Source organism: Ceratotherium simum, chromosome 16, assembly GCF_057802395.1.
Source record: "Ceratotherium simum simum isolate JZ-2026a chromosome 16, ASM5780239v1, whole genome shotgun sequence".
Taxonomy (NCBI): Eukaryota; Metazoa; Chordata; class Mammalia; order Perissodactyla; family Rhinocerotidae; genus Ceratotherium; species Ceratotherium simum.
This window is the reverse complement of record NC_141915.1, coordinates 17,279,053-17,305,621: the sequence shown is the minus strand read 5'-3', so window position 1 is coordinate 17,305,621 and position 26,569 is coordinate 17,279,053. Positions and strand designations below refer to the sequence as shown.

Genomic DNA, 26,569 nt, shown 5'->3' with positions numbered 1-26,569 from the left:
GGATGGCCTGTTCAGATGTTTCAGGTGAGAGGCATATGGTAGGTGGTTGGAGAGAAGGGGTCGCTGAGTTTAGCTCCAGTCCCCCAAGGGCATAGTGGACAGGAAGACTTTCCTGCTCCAAGTCACTTAGTCTCTTAGAGTATCAATTTCCTCATCCTTAAAATGAAGGAAATGTGAATCACTGATAATGTCCCCTCTTGAGGCAAGCACGAGACAGTTTGTCAGGACCTCTCTGGACAGACAGTGGGACTTCACCCAAGACCCTGGAAAAGTGTGGTGCAGCCAGGTGTGGAGGGGAGGGCGAAGTGGGAGCCCCCCCATCCACCCCACCGCAAGTGCCAGCCCAGACGCCTGTCCCCAGCTTCTGCTTTCTTTTCCCGCCTAGAGGAACTGCGGAGACCTCAAAGAGGACGCGGAGAGGAGGGTCCTCTCAGACACCCAGGTGTCCAAGGCCCTTGCAGTCATGGTCTGACTCAGTCACACGGGAGTACCCTCAGCTTTGAAGCCCCAGGGCCTCTAGCAGAGCCACTTGGAGCTGTGACCCTTGCCTACTTCTCCCCCCGGGAAAGCTCTAGTGAGCAGTAGAGAGAATAAAGGGACTCAAAACACCAAAGTTTTAGCCTTGATTTTGGATTAAACAGCTCTGTGATTTGGATCAAGTTAGTTCAAGGCGCTCAATAATCTAGGCGAAGGACAGCCCCGCCGGTCAGCAGACGGCTCCCTTCACCACCTGCCCTCGTCGCCGCGCCACATCGCCTTTGCCCACCTGTTCCTTCTTGGTCCGAGGCGCCGCCCTGACGCTGGGCAGGCGAGGCTGCGGAAAGCCGGGCGGCTGCAGGTTGGCTGGGGGCCCAGGGCGCCCCCGCGCGCTCCCTCACCGGGTTCCCGCCTCCCGCGGCCGCGCGGCCCCGCGCTCGGGTGCAGGGAGCGGGCGCCGACAGCGCGCGGCGGCGGGAGCGGCGCAGCCGGACTGGCCGGGGAGGTGCGAGCCGGGCCTACCGCGTCCAGCTCCGAGTGTCGCCGGCGTCTCTGGGGTGGGCAGCGCCGCGGGCCCGCCCCACTGCGGCCCTCTCCCAGCCTCCCGGCCGCCGGCACCGCTCCGGGGCGCGCCAGCCGGCCCTGGCCGGGCGCCCCGAGGCTCCACCCCCGCCCGGCTCTCCCGACGCCCGAGCCCGCGGGGCGCCCGGCTTGGCGGCGGGGCTGCAGACCGCCGGCTCGGCGCGTGCTGCCCGGGGCGGGCCCGGGGCCCCCAGGCGCCCGCCTCCGCCGCGGGTAGCCGCTTACGTCAGGGAGGCGAAACCCAGAAGAAGAAGAAAAAAAAAAGGCACGAGGGCGGAAGGGGAAAAACTTTTATTTTTTCTCTGATTCTCTCCTGGGGCTGAAGTGGAAGGCAGGCGACTGCGCCAGCGCGGGCTTCCCGGACAGAGGCGGGCGCGACCCCAGCCCGCTGCGCCGGAGGAGCTGGGCCCCGGAGGCCCGGAGGGGCGCCCGGCATGTGGGACCCCGAGGACTTTGAGCGCCACTGGCAGGCCGAGTTCCCCGGGGAGGAGGCCCCCATCATGCGGCTAGACTCGGTGCTGGACATGGAGCGGGAGCTGGAGCGCTGCAAACTCAACCTGAAGCGGCTGCAACAGGTGCTGGCCGAGGAGAAGTTCAAAGTCTCCTACCTGCAGGCGGCCCTGGCCGGGGAGAAGCGGGACCTCGCCTGCGGGTCCCTGGAGGGCAGGGACGGCGGCAGCGGGAGAGATTCGGCAGAGGAGCCGGCGCCTGCCGGGCCGGAGCGGGCGCCGCCAGCGCGCGAGGAGGAGGGCGCAGCGGGCGGCGGCGGCGGAGACCCCCTGGGCCCCGCGCCCCCTAACGCCGAGGTGGCCGCGAAAGCCGAGACTCTCCCCTACGTGTGCCTAGACTTTCCCACCCGGCCCCGGGCGGCGGGGACAGGGGGCGCGGTGCGCAGCTTGACCGCCGCCATCCACCAGCAGCTGCTGCAGCCTCGCCTCCTCTTCAGTCCCCGGGAGGACTGCGCGCCCCCCGGCCAAGGTGGCGCAGTTCCCAGCGCCCCCGGCGAGGAGCTGTCCTCCAGGACCCGCGCGGGGCGGGGCTCGGAGGAGGGCGAGCCGGACGCCTCCGGCGCGGACGATGGGGGCGACAGCAGTGACCACGACTTCGAGATGGTGGAATTGAACGAGAAATTCTTCCTCAGCCCCTTGCTCGTGGCCCCCTACCGGCTCGGGACCCGCGACGAGGCCGAAAAGCCGGTGCGGGCGTGCAGCCCCCATCGCTGGATGCACCTGATCCCCGGGGGCTGGCGGCAGCAGCGCCGGAGCCACGACGTGGAGCAGCTGGAGGCGGAGGCCAAGGACGGGCGGGGCTCGCCCCTGGCGGCGGAGGAGCATCCCCGGCGCGGGGCTCGCGAGCACCTCCCCCCGTGGCGGCGCAAGAGGTTCCTGCGGGTGCCGGGGCGGGACTCGCCCAGCCACAGCTCGCCCGAGAGGGGCAGTGACTGCAGCCGCAACAGCTCGGACCACGAGGACGGCTCCTCTGCAGGTAGGCGCGCCCTCTCTAGATTCCTGCCTCGTGCATCCCGGTGGCTGATGGCCGCTTCCTACGCCCCTCCCTGGCATACCTTGTTGGTCCTGTTTAACCTCAGGCTCCTGGGAAGAAGAGAGATAAGATTTACTTGTTTACCTTGAAGCCACTTGTGGAACTTAAAAAAAGATCATGCAAAGTGATTTCAGTTTGGGCGAGTTTATGAAAATAAGCGCTATAGCGATGGCAGGGGGTGATGGAATGGTGCGCTGGGCCAGACCACGGGAGGAAGCTTTCTTCTCTTCAGGCCTCAGCCTTCCTGCTCTGACTATTGCAACATCACTGCTCTACTCCCCTCCAACTCATCCTCCACAGGTCGGTCAGATTCCTTTGCCACACTGATGGTATCCTTCTCTGCATAAACTCCAGTGGCTCCCCATTTCCCCCCAGATTTCCTGAGGTGAAAGTCTAAATCTTGCACTCAATTTTCTGAACCTCCCTCTCATCTTTTCCAGCCTGTATCTTCTGTTGGGGTCAAACTGAAGCAGCCTCCTCACCACCCCCTCCCTTTGCTGACTGTCCCCTTCCTAGAAGGCTGCACATGATCCTTAGCTTCCTAGGAGCCTAGGAGCCTGCCTGGGAAGGGGAATAGAGTTTTCAAGCTGGCCTGGTGCCCAGAGATCATGTCTCCTGCAGTGCCTTCATCTGATAAGGGAAGAAACTGAAGCTCAGAAAGATTAAGTGCTTGTTGGAGTGAGCTGAGCCCTCAACTGGGGCCTCATGTTTTTCATTGTTTCCCCTCGCATCTGTGCTCTCTCCTGAGGACAGGACCTGGTCTTAGCCATCTTTGAATCCCCTTGTGGTGGTCAGCACAGTGTCTTGCACGTAGTAAGTGCCCAATACATATTTCTTGAATAAATGGATGATTGCATTGAACTGAATGTCTCCCAGCCACCTAGCTCCTCATAGAGTCAGGGAGTGGGAATGAGGCCAAGGAGGAAAGGACAGATAGGAGTGTGGGGTGGCCTCTGACTGCCTCCTTGCTCCCAGGGACTGTCAGGGTCTCCTCAGCCATAAGGAAAGCATAAATTGGTGTCCGGTTGAGTCAAGCTGTGACCAGGAACTTAAGATGCCTTCCTGCTCAGTGAAGGAGATAAAAAAAAGAAATCACTGATGCTGGGATTGCTCCAAAATGTCCATTATTAGATCTTATCTGGGTGAGTTTGCATTTGAATGAAAAACTGTCCACTTTGCTAAAAGCACATTTGGAAGGTCCATCCAGTCATCTGTTGTGATCAATTACGCTTATTCATTAGCAGAGATTGGCTGCTTTTCCCATAGGTAATGCTTTTGCCGCCCAGGCTAGTAACATTTTTATGTGCCCCTTTAACTTAAAGGAAAGAGTCTGAAGATTTCACCCTAGTGCCAAGTTCCAAATGCCCTCAATGGAGGCTACCCAAGTGGCCCAGAGCTGCTTCAGAGCTGGTTCCAATCCCATCTCCCCCCAGACCCACATCAATCACCCTGCCAGGTGTGCCCCAATGACTTGGATTTTCCCAGGGAGTGATGTTTATTTCCGTGTGCTGTCTCCTCTCTCCGTAAGGGCACTCCGGCACATACAGCACGTTTATGCAGATTGGGAACTAGTGTTCCTTCTGGCCTAACCAATTACAAAAGTTGCCCTCTCTGGGTGAACCAATGATAACAAGATTCTCCTTCCTCTGGATTGAAGACTCCAGCCAGGGCAGGTGTCTGGCACTTATGGCTTTGGCTAGTGGTGCCTGGACTGTATTTCAGGTTCCATTCCAGGACTCCTGTGCAGGGCAAGCTTGTGTAGGGAACCTCTGGACAGCTGCATTTGGGGGCCCTGCCTCCTGTCTCCAATACCTCCCCCGTGAGGAAGTGAATGGGGGTGGACATGCACGTGCATGCGTGCATGCACACAAGTCCACTCAGGCCTATACATGTCTACACCTGTGCACATAGTCACATGCATGTGTGCATGTGCTCACAATGTAGGAGAAGGAGCCTTCAAACACACAGGGAGGCACTAGAGTGGAGGGACTGAGGGCAGAGTTTTCACACTGTGGGTGACAGCCCACTGAAATCAGTGTAGCGGGGACTGACAGCATCGTGAGGCCTTCCTTGGCCACCTTGGCCTTCCTGTTTTATTTGTCTCCACAGCACTCACCAAATTACCACCTCAGATGCTAAGATTTTGTATGTGGGTCTTATTCACTCCAGTAAAATGCAGACTTCCAGAGGGCAAGGATTTTTGTCTCTTTCATTCACTGATGTAGCCCCAAAGCTTAGAAAAATGTCTAACACGTGTTAGGTGTTCTACACATATTTGTTGAATGATATACTTTTTTTTTTTGGTTAGGAAGATTTGCCCTGAGCTAACATTTGTTGCCAATCTTCCTCTTTTTTGGCCTTAGGAAGATTAGCCCTGAGCTAACATCTGTGCCAGTCTTCCTCTATTTCGTATATGGGACGCCGCCACAGCATGGCTGATGAGTAGTGTAGCTCCGTGCCCTGGATCTGAACTTGCGAACCCCAGGCCACTGAAGCGGAGTGAGCTGATCTTAACCACTATGCCACGGGGCCAGCCCCGAATGATACACTTTTTAAAAATGGGATGGAATAGAATAGAAAACATCGGAGTGCACTGCATGTGGTAATGATGAGTTATTCTTTTTTAAAACCTCATTTCAATTATGTAAAAAATTATATGTGTGAGTGTATGCTGGGTCCTGATGTAGAATGTATTTCTTGCTGTGGGTTGGATGAAAAGGTTTAAGACGCTGATAAAGACCATGGGCTCTGAAGCTAGGCTGCTTGCGTGACCTTAGGAGAAGTTATTTGAATTTTCCGTGTCTCAGTTTCCTCATCTTTAAGATGAGGCTAATAAACTGCTCACTTCATATCACTGATATGAGGAATAAATGGGATATTATTTCTAAAGGGACTTTGAACAGGCCCTGGCACGTAGCAAGCACCCCTGGTGTGAACTAACCGTGACTACAGGTCATCTTCTTTGAGTTGACACTTCAAAGCTTCCCCTCCCAGATCATTCTGGGATCACAGATGGTTTGGTTTTCTATGATGCATGCGTTTTTTTCTAGCAAGGCTCTGCCTCTTTCTCAAACCTTCCAGGCAGCAGGGCAGGACGCAGGGTGGAGTGGTAATCTTGGCTCTTGATGCTCTCTTGCTGGATTGGCCCTCATGTTGTTTCTCCCTCTCCGCTAGCAATCACGTGCATTCTCTATTCACGGATCCTTAGCCAAAGGTCAGGTTTTATTGGGCAATCCAGGCTTTGCCTTTGTTTGTCTCAGGGTTTCAAGGAGAGAGAGCACAGAGGCCTCTTAAAAAGGCCCGGAGGCAGAGGTGCCCCCCTCCTTGGAAAAGGGCTGGTTTCTCTTAGATGAGGGACAGATCCTCATACCAAGACACATCTGGGCTTTTTTCTACACATGGTAGCCAAATTAGAGTTTAAATAAGTTGGAATGCCAGTTCTTTTAGTATCTTCCTTTTAGCACCTTGTAGCCTTGGTACCAAGAACGGCTAGGCGGTGTAGGTGTGGTTAGAAGTGGAGGATGAGGGTGGTGGTGTGAATGGGGTGGGGGTGGGGCTGGCAGAGCTAGAAGCAGCCGTGTTGGGTCCTGTGTGCTGTGAAGACATCCTGTGTGTGTGCCCTGGCTCTGCCTCTCACCAGGTGTAGACGGGGTGTGGGCAAGCCGCTGACCCCTCGGCGCCTCGGTCTCTGTTAGATGGAAATAACGAGGATAGCTAACACTTGACCGAGGGCTCACTGTGTGTCAGCTCCTGTTCTTAGCATTTTACACACAGTGACTCACTGATGCCGCACAACAGCTGCGTGAGACAGGCACGATGATTATTTCCATTTTATAGATGAAGATCTTGAGGCCCAGGGGGCTTAAACAACCCTGCCTAAGGTCACCCAGCTTATGAGGATTTGAACACAGGCAGTCTGACTCCTGATTCCATACTTTTAAACACCAAGCTGTGCTGCCTCAAATAATAGCACCTACCTCTCAGGGTAGTTATTAAGATTAAATACAATAAAATATTTTAAAGATTTTTTTTTTTATTTATTCATTTTTTTCCCCCCAAAGCCCCAGTAGATAGTTGCATGTCATAGGTTCACATCCTTCTAGTTGCTGTACGTGGGACTCGGCCTCGCGTTGGACGGAGAAGTGGTGCCTCGGGGCGCGCCCGGGATCCGAACCCGGGCCGCCAGCATCAGAGCGCGCGCACTTAACCGCTAAGCCACGGAGCCGGCCCCAATAATAAAATATTTTAAAAGTTTAGCAAAGCACCTGCCACCCAGTGACCATTAAGTGCATCCATGTGTATGTGTACATGTGTGTGTGCATTATTACTATTTTCTTTATCACTAAAGTCTCCAGCAGACCTCAGTCCACGGCTGGGTCAACCATTAGGGCTGCTTCCGCCACTGGAGCTCCTGGGTGGACATGGCCTCACAGGCGAGCAGACCACCTGCTGGATTTTCGATCTCCCCTCCTCAGCTGGGCACTCTTGGGCAGACACTCTGCCCACGTGCAGAGACCATGTATTTTCCCTTTCACGTTGATATGCTTTGTGCCACCCCTGCCATAGAGGTGGGTAACGTGTCCTTTTCGGGGTTCATGCATCCCTTCTGCAGCCTGCGGCATCCTCTATACCACACGTGCACTACTCGTGGACCGAGGTGCATTCTTCCAGCAAAGCCCAAAGGTGGCTTTTGCAGTCAGGCATCCTTTTGACTGGCAGCAACTATTCATCTGATATTCTGGTTTTAGTTCAGATGACAAAGTAAATATCATTAATATTTTAAATCCGTAGCATTTTCTCCTTGCATTAAACTTTGCTCAATGGAGGATGAGCTGTCTCTATTTTTGCTAGCCCTTGAAATTCATTCATTCATTCATCCGTTCCACTCAACAAGGATTTATCGAGATCTTACTTAATGCCAGGTCTGTGTTAAGGGCCAAGACTGCAAAAGTCAGTGACCCACCTTTAAGGTTCTCACTGGCTATTTGGCTCCTAGGGTAGAAACCATAGATTTTTAGATAAAGAAACAACTTTCCAGCAGGTAACTTATTAAATCCTGAAATGAATGGTTAAGGACTATTATTTAGAATCTCAGCAACATTCGAGAGAGCCTCGAAGAGGAGTTGGGCTAGTCCTGCCCTTCTCCAGACAGGTGAGGACCCCGGAACCCTAAAAGTAACCTCAAAGTCAAATGCTCATGACCCTCAAGGCAAGGCCTAGGAGCCAGATCTAGGCTCTTTCCATTATATCCTACAGCCTATACTTTCCTGGAATATGAAGCAGACAACACTAAAGATGTAAGTGCTATTAAAGTCGTAGTCACGCGAGCAGCAGACCGTCTTGTTTAGCCTCAGCTGTCTCGGCGGGTGGAAATTATTAGTCCCATTTTATAGGTGAGGATGCTGAGGCTAGGAGAGTTAAAGAAATGTGCCCGGAGTCAAACAGCTGGTTATGGAGTCAGCATTTGAACTCACATTAGTCTTACGAAGCTGACACTCTTTAAATTGCAACATGTAATGCTGTCCCGGGCTGGCTGTAGAATTCCAGGTTTCTCTACTTGGGAGCCCCTGCCATCGGATTCTGCCAGGCTGCAGATGGAGACTTTATTTTTAATCTTCATGGGAAATGCATTTCCTACCAGGTACTCATGTTACCTAGTTCATTTGTATCCCGACGGGTTTTGCCCTTTCCTGTTAGTGACTAATGAGATTTTTGCTTCAGGAAGAATTCCTTGTGTTCAGTGGATGTGTTTGAATAACTTAATTCAAAGTATTGAATTTTCAGCCTTAGCTGTGATGGAGTCACTTTTTTCCATTCCTTGTTGTGGAGAGATATTAAGAAACTATTTGAGACACATGAGCTGGTGGTTGGCTGTGATTCATTTGTCACTGGAGTTGACCTTGCGTCACTGTTTGTGTGAGGCTTCAATGCTCGCCTCCCTCCTTCCTCCCCCCACCATCTTAGCACGTCTACACTTCATGAATACTTTGTCAGCTGGCCCGAGGGTGTGGGTAGGTTTGTTTAAAAATTCCTTCCTCCTCTACAAGTAGTAAATGCAACCAAGCATGAAAACTTTTCTATTCCTCTAGTCTGTTTTTCTTGTTAAGAGACTATTCACAAAGCAATTGGCTCTACATTAGACTCTGGATCTTTACGTTTTAAAGTCAGGATCTTGATCCATTTTTCTGGCTTTGAAGTAATGGTACAATACTTTCCACTTGTGAAAAATGGGGTTGATGTGACCCAGCTTGCAGGGTCATGAGGCTTCTGTTGAACCTGTTACTGACTCTCCCTGTGCCTCAGGTTCCTTGTCTGCCCGATGGGGCTGATGATGAGAGGTCTATGTAGACTTGTGAAGCCTGGATGAGATGATGTGTGTAAGGGGCATAGCACACGGCAGGGCAAATGAGTGTTAATAAAGCTTAGATGGTGTTGTTACTGTTCCAAGTCCAGGGATTCTCAAGTTGGCTGAACCAGGCCACAGCTCAAATTCATGTCTCTTCATGTGATGGAGTTCCCCAAGTCTCTTTGCCTCTTTCTCTCCTTTCTTACCCGCCTCCAGGTCCAGAGGTGTTTTGTTCCTTCAGAGGGAGACAGGCTTTCCTGGTCCTTTGTGATCCTTTCCCAATCAAGCCCTGTCTCTCCTGTCATGTGCAAAACCATCATCTGGCTCCTCCTTATTTCCTACTCTCTACCCTCTTGCTTTCACCAGTGCTCATTCCCACCAGTGTCTTTTCTTGTGCTCTTTCTGGCATTTGAGATGCTCTCCCACCTCCCCCTCCTCAATCTCAAAGCCAAGTCTTCCTTTAAGGCCTGGCTTTTCCATGGAACCTTGGATTGGTTAAGATATGGGTTTACTGCCTGTGACAAAACCCAAAAAAGTGGTGTAAGCAAGATAGAGGTTTATTTATCTCTCATGTAAAAGAATTCTAAAGGAAAGCAATCCAGGGAGAGTATGGTGACTCCATAATCATCAGGAATTCAAGCTTATTTTGTCTTTCTGCTTTTCTGTCTCAAGATTGCCTCATGGTCCAAAATAGCTGCTAGAAATCCAGCCATCACATTAATGTTTCAGATAAGAATTAGAAGAAAGGGAGGAAGGACATAAGAATGAGTGGCAGCTGTTGGTCTGCCTTTTAAGGCATTTTCCTTGGAAGCCTCTCTTGACAATTTCTGTTTAGATCTCATTAGCCACCTCTAGCTACAAGGGAGGCTGGGAAATGTAGTATTTTATCTGGGCACAGGGCCACCTCAAATAAAATAGAGGCTCTGTTACAAGGAAAAATGGAAGAATTGATATTGAGTAGGCAACTAGCAGCCTCTGGCACAAGGCTTTTCCAACTACTCCAGCCCATCTTGTGGTTCTTAGAGTGAGCCCCACACTTGCACAATTGTCTTATTATTGTGCCTTCTATTAATTCATTGACCCAGTGAACAAATAACGACTGAACCACTGCTCTGTGCAAGGCACGATGCCTTTTATATGTTTACTGTGAAGTGTTGCTCTCAAACTAAGAGGTTAGCTGGCTCCCTGAGATCAGGGATCATGGCTTATGCTTTTTCTCCCTCAGGACAATATCTTTCACAGGGCTGGGCACAGAGCAGGCGCTGGATATGTACCTGGTTGATTTTGGAATCGTCACGAATGAGAAAGTCAAGGAAAAAAGTAAATCCCCTGACTTGGTACTGTGCTAGACAATCCTGGTTGTGTCAGGTTTGTTTTTGGTTCATTCTGGTTTTGAGGCACCAGAACAAGGAGAGTGGGACATGGGTCATCTCTGAACCTCAGGGCTGCACTGTAGCTACATGGACTTGTCCAAGTGTTGGGGTGGGTTTGGCTATTTTGGAAACTGGACACTGTTTGTATAGCAAACTAGAATTCTAAGCAGAAGTCTCTGTGCCCTGCTGACTTGAGCATGGCTCTGGCCGTCTAGCTGTGTTTGCACCACGTGCATCCCTCCTGTTATTCTGCGCCCCGTAGCTGCAGAGTGAGTTTGCAGTCCTCTGCAGTGATCATCCGCTTCAGGCCGTGTTCCTGTCTTCCCATCTGATCCTCGCTCTCGTCTGCCTGAGACCAGACGGTCTGAAGGGAGGTTGCCTAGAGCTTGTGTCACTTCTTGCAGCTGCTGAGAAAATGATTGTTTTAAAATTTTTATTGGCACTGAGGAGGAAAGGAACTAGAATATATTTAGCACCTACTACCTGTAAGGCAGTATGTTAAGTGCTTAACCTACATGATCCCATTTGATATTCAGGACTGTTCTGTTCTTACTAGATAGTAAGTACCACTACTCTCATTTTGCAGAAGAGGAAACTGAGGCTCTGACCGGTTCGTTAACAAGCTAAGTTCACTTAGGGCTAAGTAGCGGGGTTATTTTTTCTCTTATTTAAAAAATAAATGAATTAGTTTTATTGAGAGATAATTCACATACTATAAAATTACCCTTTTAAAGTGTACAGTCATGGTTTTTAGTATATTCACAAAGTTGTGCAACCGTCACACTCTCTGATTCCAGACCATTTTCATCAGGCTGGGCTGTTTTTGAGTCTAGGCTTCTCCTATGACCGTGCCGTTTCCTTCTCTTATTTGCCACATGCAGTGATTTAAAATAACTAGACCAGATGTGGGGGAACAGCAGGGCTCATTTGGGTGAGATATGTACATAAAAGGACCTTCCGCTTCTTCAGTCGTGTTCCCTTCACTGCGAAGGTCCGGCTGCCCCTTTGAATTGCTGCAGAATGGGGCTGGCCTTAATTCCCCTGGGCTGCACCCCACCCTCTTGCTGTTTCCTGGACTTGGGGCAGCTGGCAGAACGTCCCATACTTGAGGTTCCACGAGCACCCCTGCTTCCTGCCCTGGGGTTGTGGTTGGCATGGCCAGAGGGGCCCTTGTCCTGACCTGTGTCTTATTGTCTTGGTAGCCCTGGAAAGTCACAGTGCCTGGCATATAGGAGCTGCTCAGTAAATGTTCATGGATATCGACACGTCGTTTCATTACCCCTGATCTAAACCACTGCAATAACCGATTCTTCTGCCTCCAGACTTTCTCCTCCAGCCCCCTGGTTAGCTCCCACGTTAAAGACAAAGTGATTGCTCTAGCCCCTAAATCTAATTAGATTAGACTGAAGTGATTAGACTGGCTGTCTGTCCCTTTAAAAATCTCCCCCACCCACAAGCCCTACCTAGCAACTGCTGCTCTCCTGCTGCTAGCGGACACCGGGTCACATGGCCATCATTAGCTGCAAGGAGGGCTGGGGAATCAGGAATTTTAGCTCTTCAGCCTCTGTTGTAAAGGGTGTTAAGGGAGAGGGGGCTGTGAGTGGGCTTTTGGAAAACCAGCCCAGTGTTGGCCCCGCAATCCTCGCCTGAACTTTGCTCATTCACTCATTTGAGCAATTATAAAATGGTTTGCCTCTCTGTCCTGCACCCCCGTCCAGGATTCTAAGCCCTTTATGTGTGTGTATATTAGAAAGGGATCACTTCTTTTAATTCTACGATCTCTGCCCCTAGCACAAGGCTGGCATATGGTATTTATTGAACAAATGAAAGAATGATTGTACATTTTCAAGTAAGAAGTTTGTGGGATTTGGAATACCTGGGCAGACTATTGGGGTCTCTAAGTATTTAAAGAGCCTTTTCTCTTTCTCCTCCTCTTCCTCTTCCTCTTCTTTGCCTTTATCTTCATCTCTTCCTCTCCCTCCTCTTTTTTTGGACCAGTAGGACTAATTGATAAGACATATTCTAGGGCCGGCTCCGTGGCTTAGCGGTTAAGTGCGCGCGCTCTGATGCTGGCGGCCCGGGTTCGGATCCCGGGAGCGCCCCGAGGCACCACTTCTCCGTCCAACGTGAGGCCGGGTCCCACGTACAGCAACTAGAAGGATGTGAACCTATGACATACAACTATCTACTGGGGCTTTGGGGGGAAAAAACTGAATAAATAAAATCTTTAAAAAAAAAAGACATATTCTAGAGGTGTGATTCTCAAGGGCTGTGGTGGGTTTTTCAAACTTCACATGCCCCAAAGTGATTTTGATGTGTGCCCTTCTAGCTTACTACCACATCTGCCTGCCCACCAGTTGAGAATTTGTCATTTTGTGCCTGTCTTCCTGATGGGAGTATGATGTTTCCTGAAGGTCAGCAATGCAGAAAAAGGCTGATACTTTACACCCAGCCAAGTAGGCCCTCCCCAACTAATGGAGACCTGTGCTAGTCATTAGGATTGTAAATGAAATATTTTGATTCCCCTTTGTTTTCCAGGAACACTGTGGGTAGGATTACATTTCTGGTTCCCTTGAAATTGGGTAGGACTATTTGCCTAGGTCTAACCAATGAGTTTGAATGAAAGTGATGTGTGCAACTTCTGGACCAGAGCATTTAATGCTGGCGTGAGACCTTTCAGAGCTCTCTTTTCCCTTTGCTACTGCAATGCACAATGTTTCAGATGGTGACTGCTCTATCAGCCCAGGTCCTAGAGGGAGGGCAATACAGAGCAGAGCTCCCAGTCAACCCTCAATGGGCATGTAGTAGAGTGAGAAACAAACCATTGTTGTTTTAAGCCACTGAAATGTGTGGTGCTGTTTGTTACTACAGCATTACCTAGTTTATCCTGACGGATACAAACCCCTGACACATAATCATACAGAAGAATGGCTTTTCTGAGCCTCAGAAATCAAATTATTTTCCCCAAAACCTCTAAGTTCCCATCTCACTAAGGCCAAGCAGTAACCATGGCTGTTTGTATGTGTATATGAGAGGGTGGGTCTCAAAAATGTGAAAAACAATATTAGAAATGGCTACATTATTCACCATTGTTTCCTTCAGTGATTTGCTAGAAGGATTTATAAGACTCAAGAGCAGATTACATTCGTGGCTAAGATTTTTGACGGAGGATACAGAGCAAAAGCAGCAAGAAAAAAATTTGTATCCACAGACTCCAGAGAGGTCCAGCACAGGCTTTGATGTCCTTCCTTGTCTGAGGCCATGTAGGAGCGCCCTCTGTCTAACAGCAAACTACAAAGACAGATGTGGAATGTCTTCCCCCAAGGAAGTCTGTTTGAGTCTCAAGGTTTGAGACTTTTATGTGGAGCTGGTCACATAGGCATATCTGCTAAACAACCAGCTATGGAAAGCAAAATTAAGAACGCCCAAAATGAAACCAGATGTACATTATCAATCTTAATATTTGTGCAAAGGAACCTGACAAGCCATTACAGCATGGTCCATTGCTCCAGGTGTGAAATCGTGAAATCGCTAACATAGAGAAAAGGTTACTAGAATTAAAAAGCATGGAAACATCAAGGATGTCATTGATCTAGTACTGTAGTATATTAACGTTATTTGTGAGGGTGGAAGGCCTACATGTCTGCCCGGAAATCTGAGAGATGTGATTTCCTTGGGGATTTTGCACATTTGGAATCAGCGTGACACTCCAGAAGTGCCATGCAATTTGCCAAGGTCTTTGTTAATTAGATTTTGGGAGCCATCCTCGCAACCATTATTTCAAATCATAAAGAACAGACTTGTAAACAAAACTTTGAAACTATCCATCTGTAATTTGGGGATATCTGACTGTAATGAGATGGTTTTGTCATGCCGAATGTTTAGTCGAAGAGGTATATATTACTCACATACTTGAATCAGTATGGTCCCATGACACTAAGTATTAGTATTCCCATTCTATAGTAACAAGTCTGGAGACATTGAGTCACTTGCCCAAGTCACACAACTAATACAGGACAGAGCTGGGATTGGAACCCAGCTCTTTCTGGGGTCACAGCCACTCTACTCCATCTCACCGCTAACAATCTCTCCTGGCTGCAGTTCCTCATCTATAAAATAAAGTGATTGGAGTAGGTGGTTTTCCAGGCCTAATTTTATGAACATCAGCAAGTTAGATGAGCTGGGACTCAACCGACTAATAATTAAGAGCCTGGCTTTGAATCAGAGGAACCTGGGGTTGGATCCAGGCTATAGGCTGCTTGTTATTTTGTGCCCTTAACCAAGTTACTTACCTTTCTATAAATCTATTTTCTTTTGTGTACGATGGAGATGACTGTTCCTCACCTGGTGTCGTAAAAATTAAATGAAATAATACACAGAAAACATGTAGCACAGGGCCTGGCCTGCGGTAAGCTCCGTGTAAGTGCAAACAGCCACTGATGTGATGGTCATGAGCATGCTGTTGTTGTCTAGGATCACGTTGCCTGGGTGCGAATCCCAGCTCTGCCACTTAACTGCTGTGTGATCTTGTGCTAACATAAATTTATTGTGTCTCAGTTTCCATATCTGTAGACTGAGGGTGATAATACTGTGATACCAATACCTAATTAAGTTGGTGTGAAGATTAAATAACTCAGTATAGAACAGCAACTGACACACAGTAAACAGCGTGAGGTGGTTAATTTTATTGTCATCACAATCATTACTGGTTTGGCCATGTTTATTGCTGACATGGACTGTAAGGGTGAAAAATGGTACCTCGCTCGTCTTGTTGCCTTGTCATCTCCTTAATTGAAACCTGAGGTTTCTGGAAATCCTGCAGTTTGAATAATCCAGGGGCTGGAGCAGTGGAGCATCCAATTACGGATGCCTCACAGCTGCAGGCAGGGAGGACGATGCGGCCTCAGCGCTGTCTAGCTGAGGCTGTGGTCCTATTATGGAGAAAGCCCTGCTTTGTATGCAGCTGCCTTGCCTTAGGTTTGGCTGCATAATTGCGCCCTTTTGTTTTATTTTAAAGCATCTTGAGGAATTCAGAGCCCTCTCCCGCTGACAGCAGCAAAAGCCACAGAGCGTCATGTCTCTAATGAGCCTCGCGGATGCTCTGATGGCCCCACCGAGGCAGCCAGGCAGGGAGCGTGCACACAGGCCCACGCCGGCGTCCACAGGCTCCCTTTGAACACAGGCCACCGCGCCGGACTTCATTATGGGGCTCCCTGAGCCCCCCCGGACCCCCACGCCTGCCCTCATTGTCTCAGAAGGGCACGGATTTGCTTCCTGAATGCCTGGCTTGTTGGTAACCTTTGTGGGCCGGCAGGGAGAAAACAGAAATTAATTATTCATATCAGCGGGCCTGAAGGAGCTGTTGTTTGCAGAGTTGATTCCCCTTCTGGCTACCAGACCCAGAATTCCCCAGGGCCTTTGGACAAGCAGAAGACAGTGTGGTCTTTGCAGACAGCTGCTCTGAAAGCAGGGATGGCAAGTGGCCGGTCCCGGCTACATGCAGTCTGCTGATACGCTTCGTTTCGGGCTGCAGAGGGTTAAAGCAAAATTGAAACAATTTAAAATCGGGAGATTTTACATAAAATCTGGATTTCCGGCTTTTCTTGAAAGATGGGAAGATCTACAATACACGTGGAAATCATCAGCTAGTGCTGAATAGCTGACCGCTTCAGACTGGACATGATTTCGCTAATTGCTTCAGCCTTGGTGTGGCCCCTTTGTCGGCTCTCATTGTGAGAGGTGGGTATATAGTGTAGTGAACAGAGCAAGACCCTGGAGCTGGGCTGCCTGGCCTGGCATCCTGGCTCTGGCGCTTACTAGCTGTGTGACCTTAGGCAAATTACTTAACCCCTGTGGGCCCCAGTTTCCTCATCTGCAAAATGGGGATTATAATAGTTTATCTCCCATATTTGTAAGAACTAAATGAGTTAGTGTAACTGTTTAGAACAGTGCCTGTCACATAATAACTGCTGCTAATAACTACTAGTATTGAGATGGGTAGCTAGGTAGACATGAGCGTGGTGGCGGGGTGGAGGGATCATGGTTGGAGGCCTTGCTGCATCAGTGAAGCATCTAGCTGGCATCCCACAAGATGCAGATGAAGGGGAACTGAGACCTGCCTGGCACTACCGCCACAGGAGTCTGAGACCTTCAACCTCGACGATGAAAGTAAAAGTAACGAGTGCACAAAACAAAGCCTTCTGCTATACACTGCTAGAGGACATTGATCTTTCTTTAATTTACATACAAATTCCATATTCATTAGCCCCCCTTCCTCGTGGGATGACTGCCATGACAGTTCCGGAGATTCCCCTAGAAGGTCAAGAACTCCCCCTCCTGACGTGTCGTTGGAGGAAAGACCATAATTGGCGGATAACCAGATAATGCTAATTCCCTTCTAAACAACCCAAATAAAAATAAAACTAACCCAAGACACGGGGCAGATGCGTCCTCTGGCACTGCCTGCTCCTCACTTGGAGTGTATCTGACCTTTCCTCTAATAAATCTTTGCTTGCTTGCTGTTGCCGTCCTGTCGGTGTCTGAATTCCTCTTACACTGACCAAGAACCTGGGCGATCAGACTTTTCAGCTCTGTTACAGTATCACACTACCTGCCTAGTGTTTTAGGCATTTGAGATTATAATCCCTGGGTTAAAGAGTTTTTCATAGAAGAAAAAAATGTATTTCTTTCCTGGTGTGCCACTTAACTCACTAATAAGCGTTTACTCCCTCCTCCAGCCCCCAATCTCAGCACCTTGGAATGTAACAATTAGAGGAGTAATACCCACTGTAACAAACCAACTCCAACATGTCCTTGATTTAACAGGCTAAGTTTCTTCTGGTTCACATAACAGTGAGTGTAAGTGTTCCAGATGGGCAGGTTTGCTTCCCATGGTCGCTCAGATCCTGGGCTCCTGCACTCTTGTGGATCTGCCTTCCTCTAGGTCCCGGTAGTTCTCAGCTTTCAGAGGGTACTGGGGGAACAAGAAAGTGAAGACACACTTGCTTCTTAACTCTCTTAGCCCAGAAGTGATACCCCTTTCTTCTGCTCATAGTTCATTGGCGAAGACGAGGCACATGTCCCCTCTTGGATGCAGGGGTCCCGGCAAGTGTAGCCCCTGACTGGGCAGCTGCTCCCCAGTGACAGCCATACTCTGGGGAGGGGGCTGGAGCAGGAATCTTCGGTGGACCCTCAGCTGTCTTTGCCACCACAGTCATATTAAATAAGCCCCAAATCAGCATCTCCCTGGACCTATTTTCTTGTTGCTACTTTTAGTCTGTGAAATGTTAGCATAGGTGACTACCTTGTTTTTCTTTTTTGTTTGGTTTATTGGGGGGTAAGGAGAGAAACAACCATTTTATTTTTAATTTCATGCTTCAAATTTGTATATATCACAAAAGCATTGACTTAGGATGTCAAATTTAGATTGGGGCAATAGTATTCATCTGAGTTACTTATTTGGAGAGAAATACAGTTTAGCCATTGCGCTTATATACATTGAAATAGCTGCCAAATGAGAGGAAAAAAGACATTTACAATCACAGTTTTTATATTCAAATCTTAAATCTTCTTTTTCTTCCTTTAAATTGGGTTAACTGTAGATATTTAGCATTTAGCCTTGTTAAGGCAGTTACTCATGGGGGATATATATATACACACAATAAAAAAATATATATACATATATATTGTATATATATATACAATAAAACATATTAGTATCATAAATTCCAAAAATTGATGAAAGCCAAAACAAATTTTTAGGTTGGAGGGACCCTCTAGTAGCTAATCTTTACAATTAAGAAAAAAAAAAAAAGTCCCATACAGCATTTCTCATCTCTTTGAAATAGAAAGTGTCTTACACTGCTTTTTTTTAACCAGTGTGTTTCCTTGGAACCACAGAGCCTGTTGTCTTTGAAGAAGTGAGATCAGTGTGGGGTTACGACAGCGTCTTTGCTGCAGTTTTCACAAAGAAGCTAGCACAGAAGAACTTCTCATGAGTTAGGACAATGACCGTCAACCTCTGTGACCATAATTCAGGCTAAATAGTATCTGCCCCGTCACCTAAAATAGGGTCATCTCCTGCTCTTAAATGCCCCTTAGTTTGCTATTTGGGTCACACATTGACTGACAGCTTTCTCTGTCCCCCAAATCAGTCTTGAGGTGAATCAGTCGCAGGCACTGTGGAAGGAAAACGCAGAGGCTGCAGTTTCATGCCCAACCACTTCCCAGCCTGACTTGACTCCCACCCTGAGCACATTACAAAATCAAGAGGTTTTAGAAATTGAAAAGTGGAAACAGCCAGCTTTTTCCCTCGGTCCCCGGGCAGCAGCTTGGTTAGTGCCACGTCTTGGGGGAAGATCTACGTTAGAACAAACTCCGTGGATCTGCCTCGTGGACAGATGGGTTGACTCTTGCTGACTCTTGGCAACTTCATTAGAGGGATTTGCTGGGGAATTTCACACTCCTTTAGCTGTTTGGCAAAAGGGTGAAAAATCTCTTGAGTCTTCATTCTGCCTCTCGTTATGGTAATTCCAATGTTACCCCACCTCACAAGGCTTGCTGAAGGCTTATGGTGGTAACTGGTGCAGGGTCTGGAGCCAGATCTACTAGCTGTGAGGACCTTAAAAAGTTATTTCACCTCTCTGTGTCTCGGTTTTCTCATCTGTAAAATGGATGTGTTGATAGCATCTACCTCCTGGACTGTTGTGAGGATTAAATGAGGGAATCCATGGTAAGCGTTCAGCATGGTGCCTGCCACATAGTGAGCACTCCAGAAATGATAACTCATATTATTATTCACCCTCTGGTTTCCTAGCATCTGCCACAGTGCCTTATGTGTCCTACCTGCTTGAAGTTTGGTGATTTGTGATGTTTGCTGATTAACCTGAAAGAACAATTGAGGAAATTACTAAACTATTATTCTTCTACTTCTGGAATAATCTAGATAAAGAACTGCAAGTCAGAATCTTCCCCAGGAACACTGTGAAAAGACAGATTCCTGATGCCTAGCCCCACTGAAGTGGAATCCCAGTGGGTCTGCGCAAAACCTGGAGTCTATATTTTTAACAAGTTCAGGGGATTCTTAGCAGCCAGCCCTGCAGCCCAGAGTTGGGCAGGCTTTGCTGAGGGCTTGATGTGAGGTGGGGCAATATCTGGGGTTTGTTGTTGTTTTTCTTGTGCACTTCTGTCATTTGTTTTATTGAAAAAGAAATTTTATTACAATTGCCACCAAATATGGGAAACAAAATGAGGCTATGTACATTAGATCCCTTTTGTTTTCAAAATTTTTTAGGATGGTAAAATACACATAACATAAAATTTATCATTGTAACCATTTTTAAGTATACAGTTCATTCGTATTAACTACATTCATAATGTTGTGCAAACATCATCACCATCAGTCTCCATAACTCTTTTCATGTTGTAAAACTGAAACCCTATACCCATAAAACAATGACTTCCCATCCCCACTTCACACTGCCTCTGGCAACCACCATTCTGCTTTCTGTCTGTATGAATTTGACTACTCTGTAAGTACCTCATATAAGTGGAATCATACAGTATTGTTCTTTTGTGACTGGCTTATTTCACTGAGCATAATGTCCTCAAGGTTCACCCAAGCTGTAGCAGAATTTTCTCTCTTTTTAAGGCTGAATAATATTCTGTTTTATGCACATAGCACATTTTGCTTATCCATTCATCTGTCAATGGACACTTGGGTTGCTTCCACGTTTTATCTATCGTGAATAATGCTGCAATGATCTTGGTGTACGAATATCTTTTCGAGACCCTGCTTCCAGTTCTTTGGGGTGTATAGCCAGAAGTGGAATCCCTGGATCATGTCTGGTGCGGCCCCTTTTTGCCCATACAGCCCCAAAGTTTGACATTCAAAGGAAGCCAAAAATAAATGAATAAATAAATCCTCAGTTTACTTAAGAACTCGAGGTGCTTCTAAGCAAAATGTGGAAGGGAAAAAGCCCTTTCAGGTTTGTGTGTGAGTAGTCAGGAGTTGCTAGACAGATGATAAAGTCACCCATTTGTGTTAGGAGCCAGCAAGCAGCCAGAGGGAGGCAGCAGCCCGGGTGACCTTCGGTCTGAGAGCAAACGCAGCAGCAGAAAGCCGAGTGACACTTGGACGATGGCACAGAGAAGTTCACTGAGATCTGTTCTTTCAAAACACTTGGCCAGTTGTGGTTTGGATCATGTTGGTGACCTTCCTGCTGCCCCCAGATAGTGATCCTGGTATCTGAAGGTGTCAGGTTCCAGGTATGAATGCTCACCCACATTCATTGCCCCTGCTGAGCTCTGGGGAAGGAGGGCAGTGGGGTGGGGTCACATCTTTCTACCCAGGTGACAAGTGACAGACCCAAAGTCCCAACACAAGTAGGCTGAGCTTCTGTCTCTACTTTCTCCCTCTCTCAAAGAGATCAGCCTTCACTAACTTAGGTGTAGGTGATGACATAAAATACACATGTGTGTGTTTTCTTTGGGAGCAGAGATGAACGTGGAGTTAAAATGGCAGCTTTGCTGTGATTTGTAAATTTGCTGAATTTGTAAATAGTTGAGCAAACCTACTGGATTTTGATCAATGGAATTTTTTCTTGTATCTTTTTTTGTGTGTGTGAGGAAGATCAGCCCTGAGCTAACATCTATGCCAATCCCCCTCCTTTTTTTTTCTTTTTTCTTTTTTTTTTTTTACTGAGGAAGATTGGCTGTGGGCTAACATCTGTGCCCATCTTCCTCTACTTTATATGGGACGCCGCCACAGCGTGGCTTGACAAGTGATGCGTCGGTGCACGCCCGGGATCTGAACCTGCAAACCGCGGGCCACCAAAGCGGAGCGTGTGCGCTTAACTGCTTGCACTGCCGGGCCGGCCCTCTCGTATTTTTTAAAGTCACTGTGGAGAGCATAGAGTACTTATAACCTCCAAACCAATCAATAAAAAAGGTCAACAAGGGCCGGCCTGATGGCATAGTGGTTAAGTTTGCACACTCCACTTTGGTGGCCTGGGCTTCACGGGTTCGGATCTAGGTGCAGACCTACACACCGCTCATCAAGCCATGCTGTGGCGGTGTCCCACATACAAAATAGAGGAAGATGGGCACAGATGTTAGCTCAGGGACGATCTTCCTCAAAAAAAAAAAAAAAAAAGTCAACAAAATACTTTCGCTATAATTCTTGATGTTTATGGAGTAACTAAGTCACCAAATTAAAAGAGAAGGATCTGGGCAATAAAACACCTCTCAATTCACAGCAGGTTCCTGAGAATAAAGCATTGTGTGTCTGATTTTACGATCAGGAGAGATCAATTCTGGGCTACCATAAACTCCTTCTATCTAGGAGAAACGGATGCAGGCACATTAAAGCAACCTTTATTGACACCTGAATTGTGCCAAGCAGTGCCCCAGGCGCAAGGTTCAAACTACTGCTTCAAGAGCCTTCTGTCTCCCTGTGGGACCAGGCTAGGAAACAGGATTTCACTGCATAAATGTCTGTACCATAGAGACCCATGCTAAGGGCCTGCCATCTTTAACTGGCTCGCAAGACACAAGGTAGGTCTTTATAAACGATTGGCAGCCACTGCTGTTCAAACACCGAACAGTAAGAACCACATCTTTGCTGGCCGACCAGTAGTTACGAGAGTGGTAGCAGCTGCTCCACACTCGCGAAGGCACATCCTCTGGCACTTTTCCCTATTTCTTCAGCTCCAGTGCCCACATGTCCACCAGCAGAAAACCCAGCAGCTCCTCTTGAAGCTCTCCATTAGAGTCAAAGAGGGAGCAGTGGTTGGTGCTGCTACACCCAAGGTGGCAGAGAACTCGAGTCTCATCAGCAGTAAGGACTTCTCACTGCACAGGCCAACAGAGGACCATGGTACAGGAAGGAGGAGTGGGAATGCACTGACGGAGACCCAGCACAGCCTGCCACTTTTCTGGAGAGAGGAAGACATCAATTCCTCAGTGCTAAGCTCGGCTGAGGGCACCTGCTCCTGATACCCAGTCTCTTCAGGTCACAGACAGAGCTGCTTCCCATGTGTCAATCTGCCCAGGAAGGCCGGGCAGGACAAATTCTAGCATCCACCATCATCTCCTTTCCATCCCTGGGGACCCATCTGGGGGGTCTGGCAACTTCTCTTTTTAAGCCCTCAGAACACAGTGGGTCTTGTACCACCTTCTTTCCTAGACTGCAGCAGGGAGGCCACCTCTGATATCAGTGGCTCCAAGATGGTTGATCTAAGAGAGGCTGCCCAAGGAATTATACAGTTATAAGGTGCGATTCCGAGAGCATTTTTTATGGCGAGGGGGCACTTCTCTTGCTAGAGAAAAGGCAAAGGGGACCAATCCAATCCTTGGCAGGGTATCCCAACTTCTGCTATTCCAAACGACGCCACAGTGAAAAACCACATACGGTACACGCTCCATGTGTGCACAGGCGTAAATATTTCTCTAGAGACTATCTAGACGTGGAATTGCTAAGTTGAAAAATATGTGTATTTTAAATATTAATAGATATTGTCAAATTATCCTCCAAAAATGTTGTTCCAGTTTATACTCTCACCATTCTTTTTGAGAGAACCTGTTCACTGTCTCACCAACATTCGTTATTTTCATTTGCGCCAATCTAATTGGCAAAAAATGGCATCTCAATATACATATGACCCTGATTACTAATAAGGTACTGTATCTTTTTCTTCTACTCTTTGGCTATTCCTATTTCCTTTTCTCTGTGATATTCTTTGCCCATTTTTTAAAGTTAATGTGAATACATTTAACACCCAATTGAATAGTATGCTAATTATAGATTTACTACGTTAAGGAAATTTGTTGTTCTTTTTATTTCTGGGTTTCAGGAGTATTTTTTTCTGTTCTTTTTAAGCAGAAATAGGTGTTAACTTTTAACAAATGTTTTTCTCAAATATGTTAAGATGATCATATGCTTTTTTTCTTCTTTAATCTATTAATGTAGTGAATTACACAAATAGATTTTCTAACGTTGAACTAGGCTTATATTCCTGGGATAAACCCTATTTGGTCTGATATATAGGGTTTCAGGCTGCTCAGCTGTGTACTCAGTAACTCATTCACGTGGCAGCAAGTTGTGCAGTGCACAACCTGCACAACCATGCATAGTGGCCCTGAGAGGTACTATTTAAAAAAAAAAAAAATTACTAGGTTCAATATGCCAGTTGCAATTAAGATCATTTACATTTATGGTATAGGAAATATTGACCTATAGGTTTTTTTTCCTTTTACTGCCTTTATCCAGTTTTAGTGTCATGAAATTAGTTAGGTAGCTTCCCATCTGTCGCTATGCCCTGAAACAATTTCCATAATATGGGCATTTTCTGTTGGTAAAGGTTTGGAAGCCCTTGCCTTTATAACCAGCTGGGTTTCATGTCTCGATCTTTGCCTACTTGTCCACGTATTTAAAGGTTAGTAATTTGTTCAAGTGTTCCTCTTGAACCAATATTTGGACTTTATATTTCCCTGGAAAATTGATCACAGACTTTTGGTCAAGTTCACGCTGTGCATTCATGCTTTGAGCTGATCCCTCTGCTCTAAACAAAGCCATGATAAATAAAACATTTTTTAAAAAATTAAAAAGGTATAGGTGTGCTAAAAAATAAGACATACATCTCCACAAACCAGAAATGGAATAAAAGCCAGTGTGAAAAAGGGGGCTGCAGCCAGAGCCTGTGGGCTCTGGGTCTGGGGAAAGGGGGTGGGACGGGAGGAACATCTGGGGGCTCAACTCCTGGGTGCTCCCCCTGCTTCCTCCCCAGTAGTCTCCCTGACGCTGCCCCTGGACACTTTCCTGCTCTAGGATCTGCTTCTTCCCTGCACCCCACCCCACGTGTTGGCAGCAGCCCTCTCCTGGGCACATTGTGGCCTGTGGTTTCCTCCTTCAATCTGATACCCCATCCCCTTCCTTCAGGGATTACTTAGAATTCCTGGTGGTGGGCCGGCTCCGTGGCTTAGCGGTTAAGTGCGCGCGCTCTGATGCTGGCGGCCCGGGTTCGGATCCCGGGCGCGCCCCGAGGCACCACTTCTCCGTCCAACGCGAGACCGAGTCCCACGTACAGCAACTAGAAGGATGTGAACCTATGACATACAGCTATCTGCTGGGGCTTTGGGGGGAAAAAAATGAATAAATAAAATCTTTAAAAAAAAAAAAAAAAGAATTCCTGGTGGTTTTTTTTTTTTTTTTTGGTGAGGAAGATTGGCCCTGAGCTAACATCTGTTACCAATCCTCCCTAACATCTGTGCCCATCCTCCTCCACTTTGTATGTGGGATGCTGCCACAGTGTGGCTTGATGAGCAGTGTGTAGGTCCGCGCCTGGGATCCCAACCTGCCAACTCCGGGCCCCGACAAAGCAGAGCGTACAAACTTAACCACTAGGCCACCGGGCCAGCCCCAGAATTCCTGGTCTTTGAGAATACCCTGGGTCATTTTCCTGGGCTGTTATAGGTTTTGTGTTACTATATGATTTATATCATGTCTAGAGATTTGGGTTGAGAGGGGGAGGCACATGACAAGTTTGTCATAATGGTATGAAACAAACAAAAAAACTACATGCACTCAGTCTTCCACCTTGAACCAGAAGCCCCAAAGGAAAATTAAGTGAGAACGAAGATCTCAGTTTTAAAAATTAACTTCTGAGTATCTACCATGAAGCAGTCCCTGTATTATACATAAATGTATTTTCAATATAAAAGGTGCAAACGGTACCCAAGTCTTTGGAATAAAACATGCCAGTTCTTGTCATCTCTCCTTGCCACTTTCCATCCTCTCTCCAGAAGGAACTGCAGTTAAGTTTGTTGTAGATGACATATCCTTCCAGTCCTTTTATGGCACACGTACAAGTATGTGTGTCTAATTTGTGCATTGTTTCATTTATTGTCTCAACAACCATAGAGGTTAGTATTATTAACCCCATTTTATGGATGAGAAAACTGAGGTCTAGAAGGTTGGGTGATGTGCCAAGGGGCCCACAGCTAATCAGTTTGAACCCATGTTTCGTTTTGAAAAGAGCCAATGCCTCTTTTTCAGGAGATCGAGGCACTACTCCTGAATAAATGAATGAATGAGTCTTGCTCAGTGGTGTATTTCTTACAAACCCAAAATAGTCTGAGGTAGTCCCAAGGGACACTGGGCTCTCTCAGCTCTGCTCTCTCTCCTGGAGCAGCTGTCCTTTGGGAGACCTGAGTGGGCCAGCCTTTGCCTGATAATCTGAATTTCAGGCGACCCTCGTCTGGATAGCAGATCTTCCCTTTTGCTAGGACGTTTTAGCCCTGTGAAGAGACATCCTTGAAGTGCCACCAGGAAAGGTTTTCAGGTGCTCGGGACGCTAACGGTTCCCCAGCGTGTCCCTGGGGGAAATCCCGGAGACTCTGGCGGTGGCCTCAGTCGGGATGAGCTGGGGGAGAAGCCAAGAGGAAGTGGGCGGGCCCGGCGCCTGGGGCAGGTGGGCGTGCGCTTTCTCGCTCATTCCCTTCCGCTCCAGGGATTTCCCCAGGGGACCCGGCCTCGAGGCCAGGAAACGGAAACTCTTTAATCTATTTCTTTGTTTTAAAGCCAAAATAAAGAGTTGGAGCTGGTTTCACCTCCCACGTCGGCCAGCGCCTCCCAGAATGTCCACCGCTTCCTTCTGGTCACTTGGCTGAGGCGTGGCAGGACCCACACCAATGCCACACCCCCTGGTCGGTCCCTTCGCACGGTATTGGGGAGAGCCTGGGCCGCCCTTCACCCCCCACGGTGCCGAGAGTGTAGACGGGCCCCCGGAGTGTTGCGGCATCTGCCTTCTTGCACGAGTCACAGAAACGAGGCCCCCGGCCCGGAATGCATTTGCTTCGCAATGACTGCGTAAACCGCAGAAACCGAGGCCGCCTCCCACGCCCGGCTCCTGGAGCAGTGGGCCGCTACGGCGCTTCTGATTTGATGTTGGATTGCTCATGCGTGCAGGCAGAGGCTACACTGGTGCCCCGCGAGGCTTGGTTGCTGGGGCTCAATTTCACGTTTAAATGCTGCAGCCCTGTCACGTCCCAGGAGCCTGCAGCCCCGCCCCATCCGGCCCCGCCTCCTGGGAGCTGTCGGGGAGCCCTGCCGGGGTCCGAAGCCCCATCCAATGGGGCCTCCGCGGGAACCGCTGCTCACTTGGGCTAATGGAGAAACTAGCAGGGGGCGAGGAGGCCTGAATTTACCCTTTTCGCAAGCAGCTGGGCCTCCTGGTTGAAACGAGAGGGCCAT

The 26,569-nt window shown here is 48.2% G+C and overlaps 1 protein-coding gene across 1 annotated transcript in view; it reads left to right on the top strand.

Moving 5' to 3' along the window:
* The first annotated feature begins 1,276 nt into the window (after positions 1–1,276).
* The window catches only part of ABR (ABR activator of RhoGEF and GTPase), a 180,184-nt gene continuing 154,891 nt past the window's right edge, over positions 1,277–26,569 (top strand). The window contains exon 1 of the mRNA XM_014789724.2: positions 1,277–2,544. Within this exon, the coding sequence (XP_014645210.2) occupies positions 1,494–2,544 (1,051 nt within the window). The 5' untranslated portion in view covers positions 1,277–1,493. The remainder of the gene's footprint in view (positions 2,545–26,569) is intronic.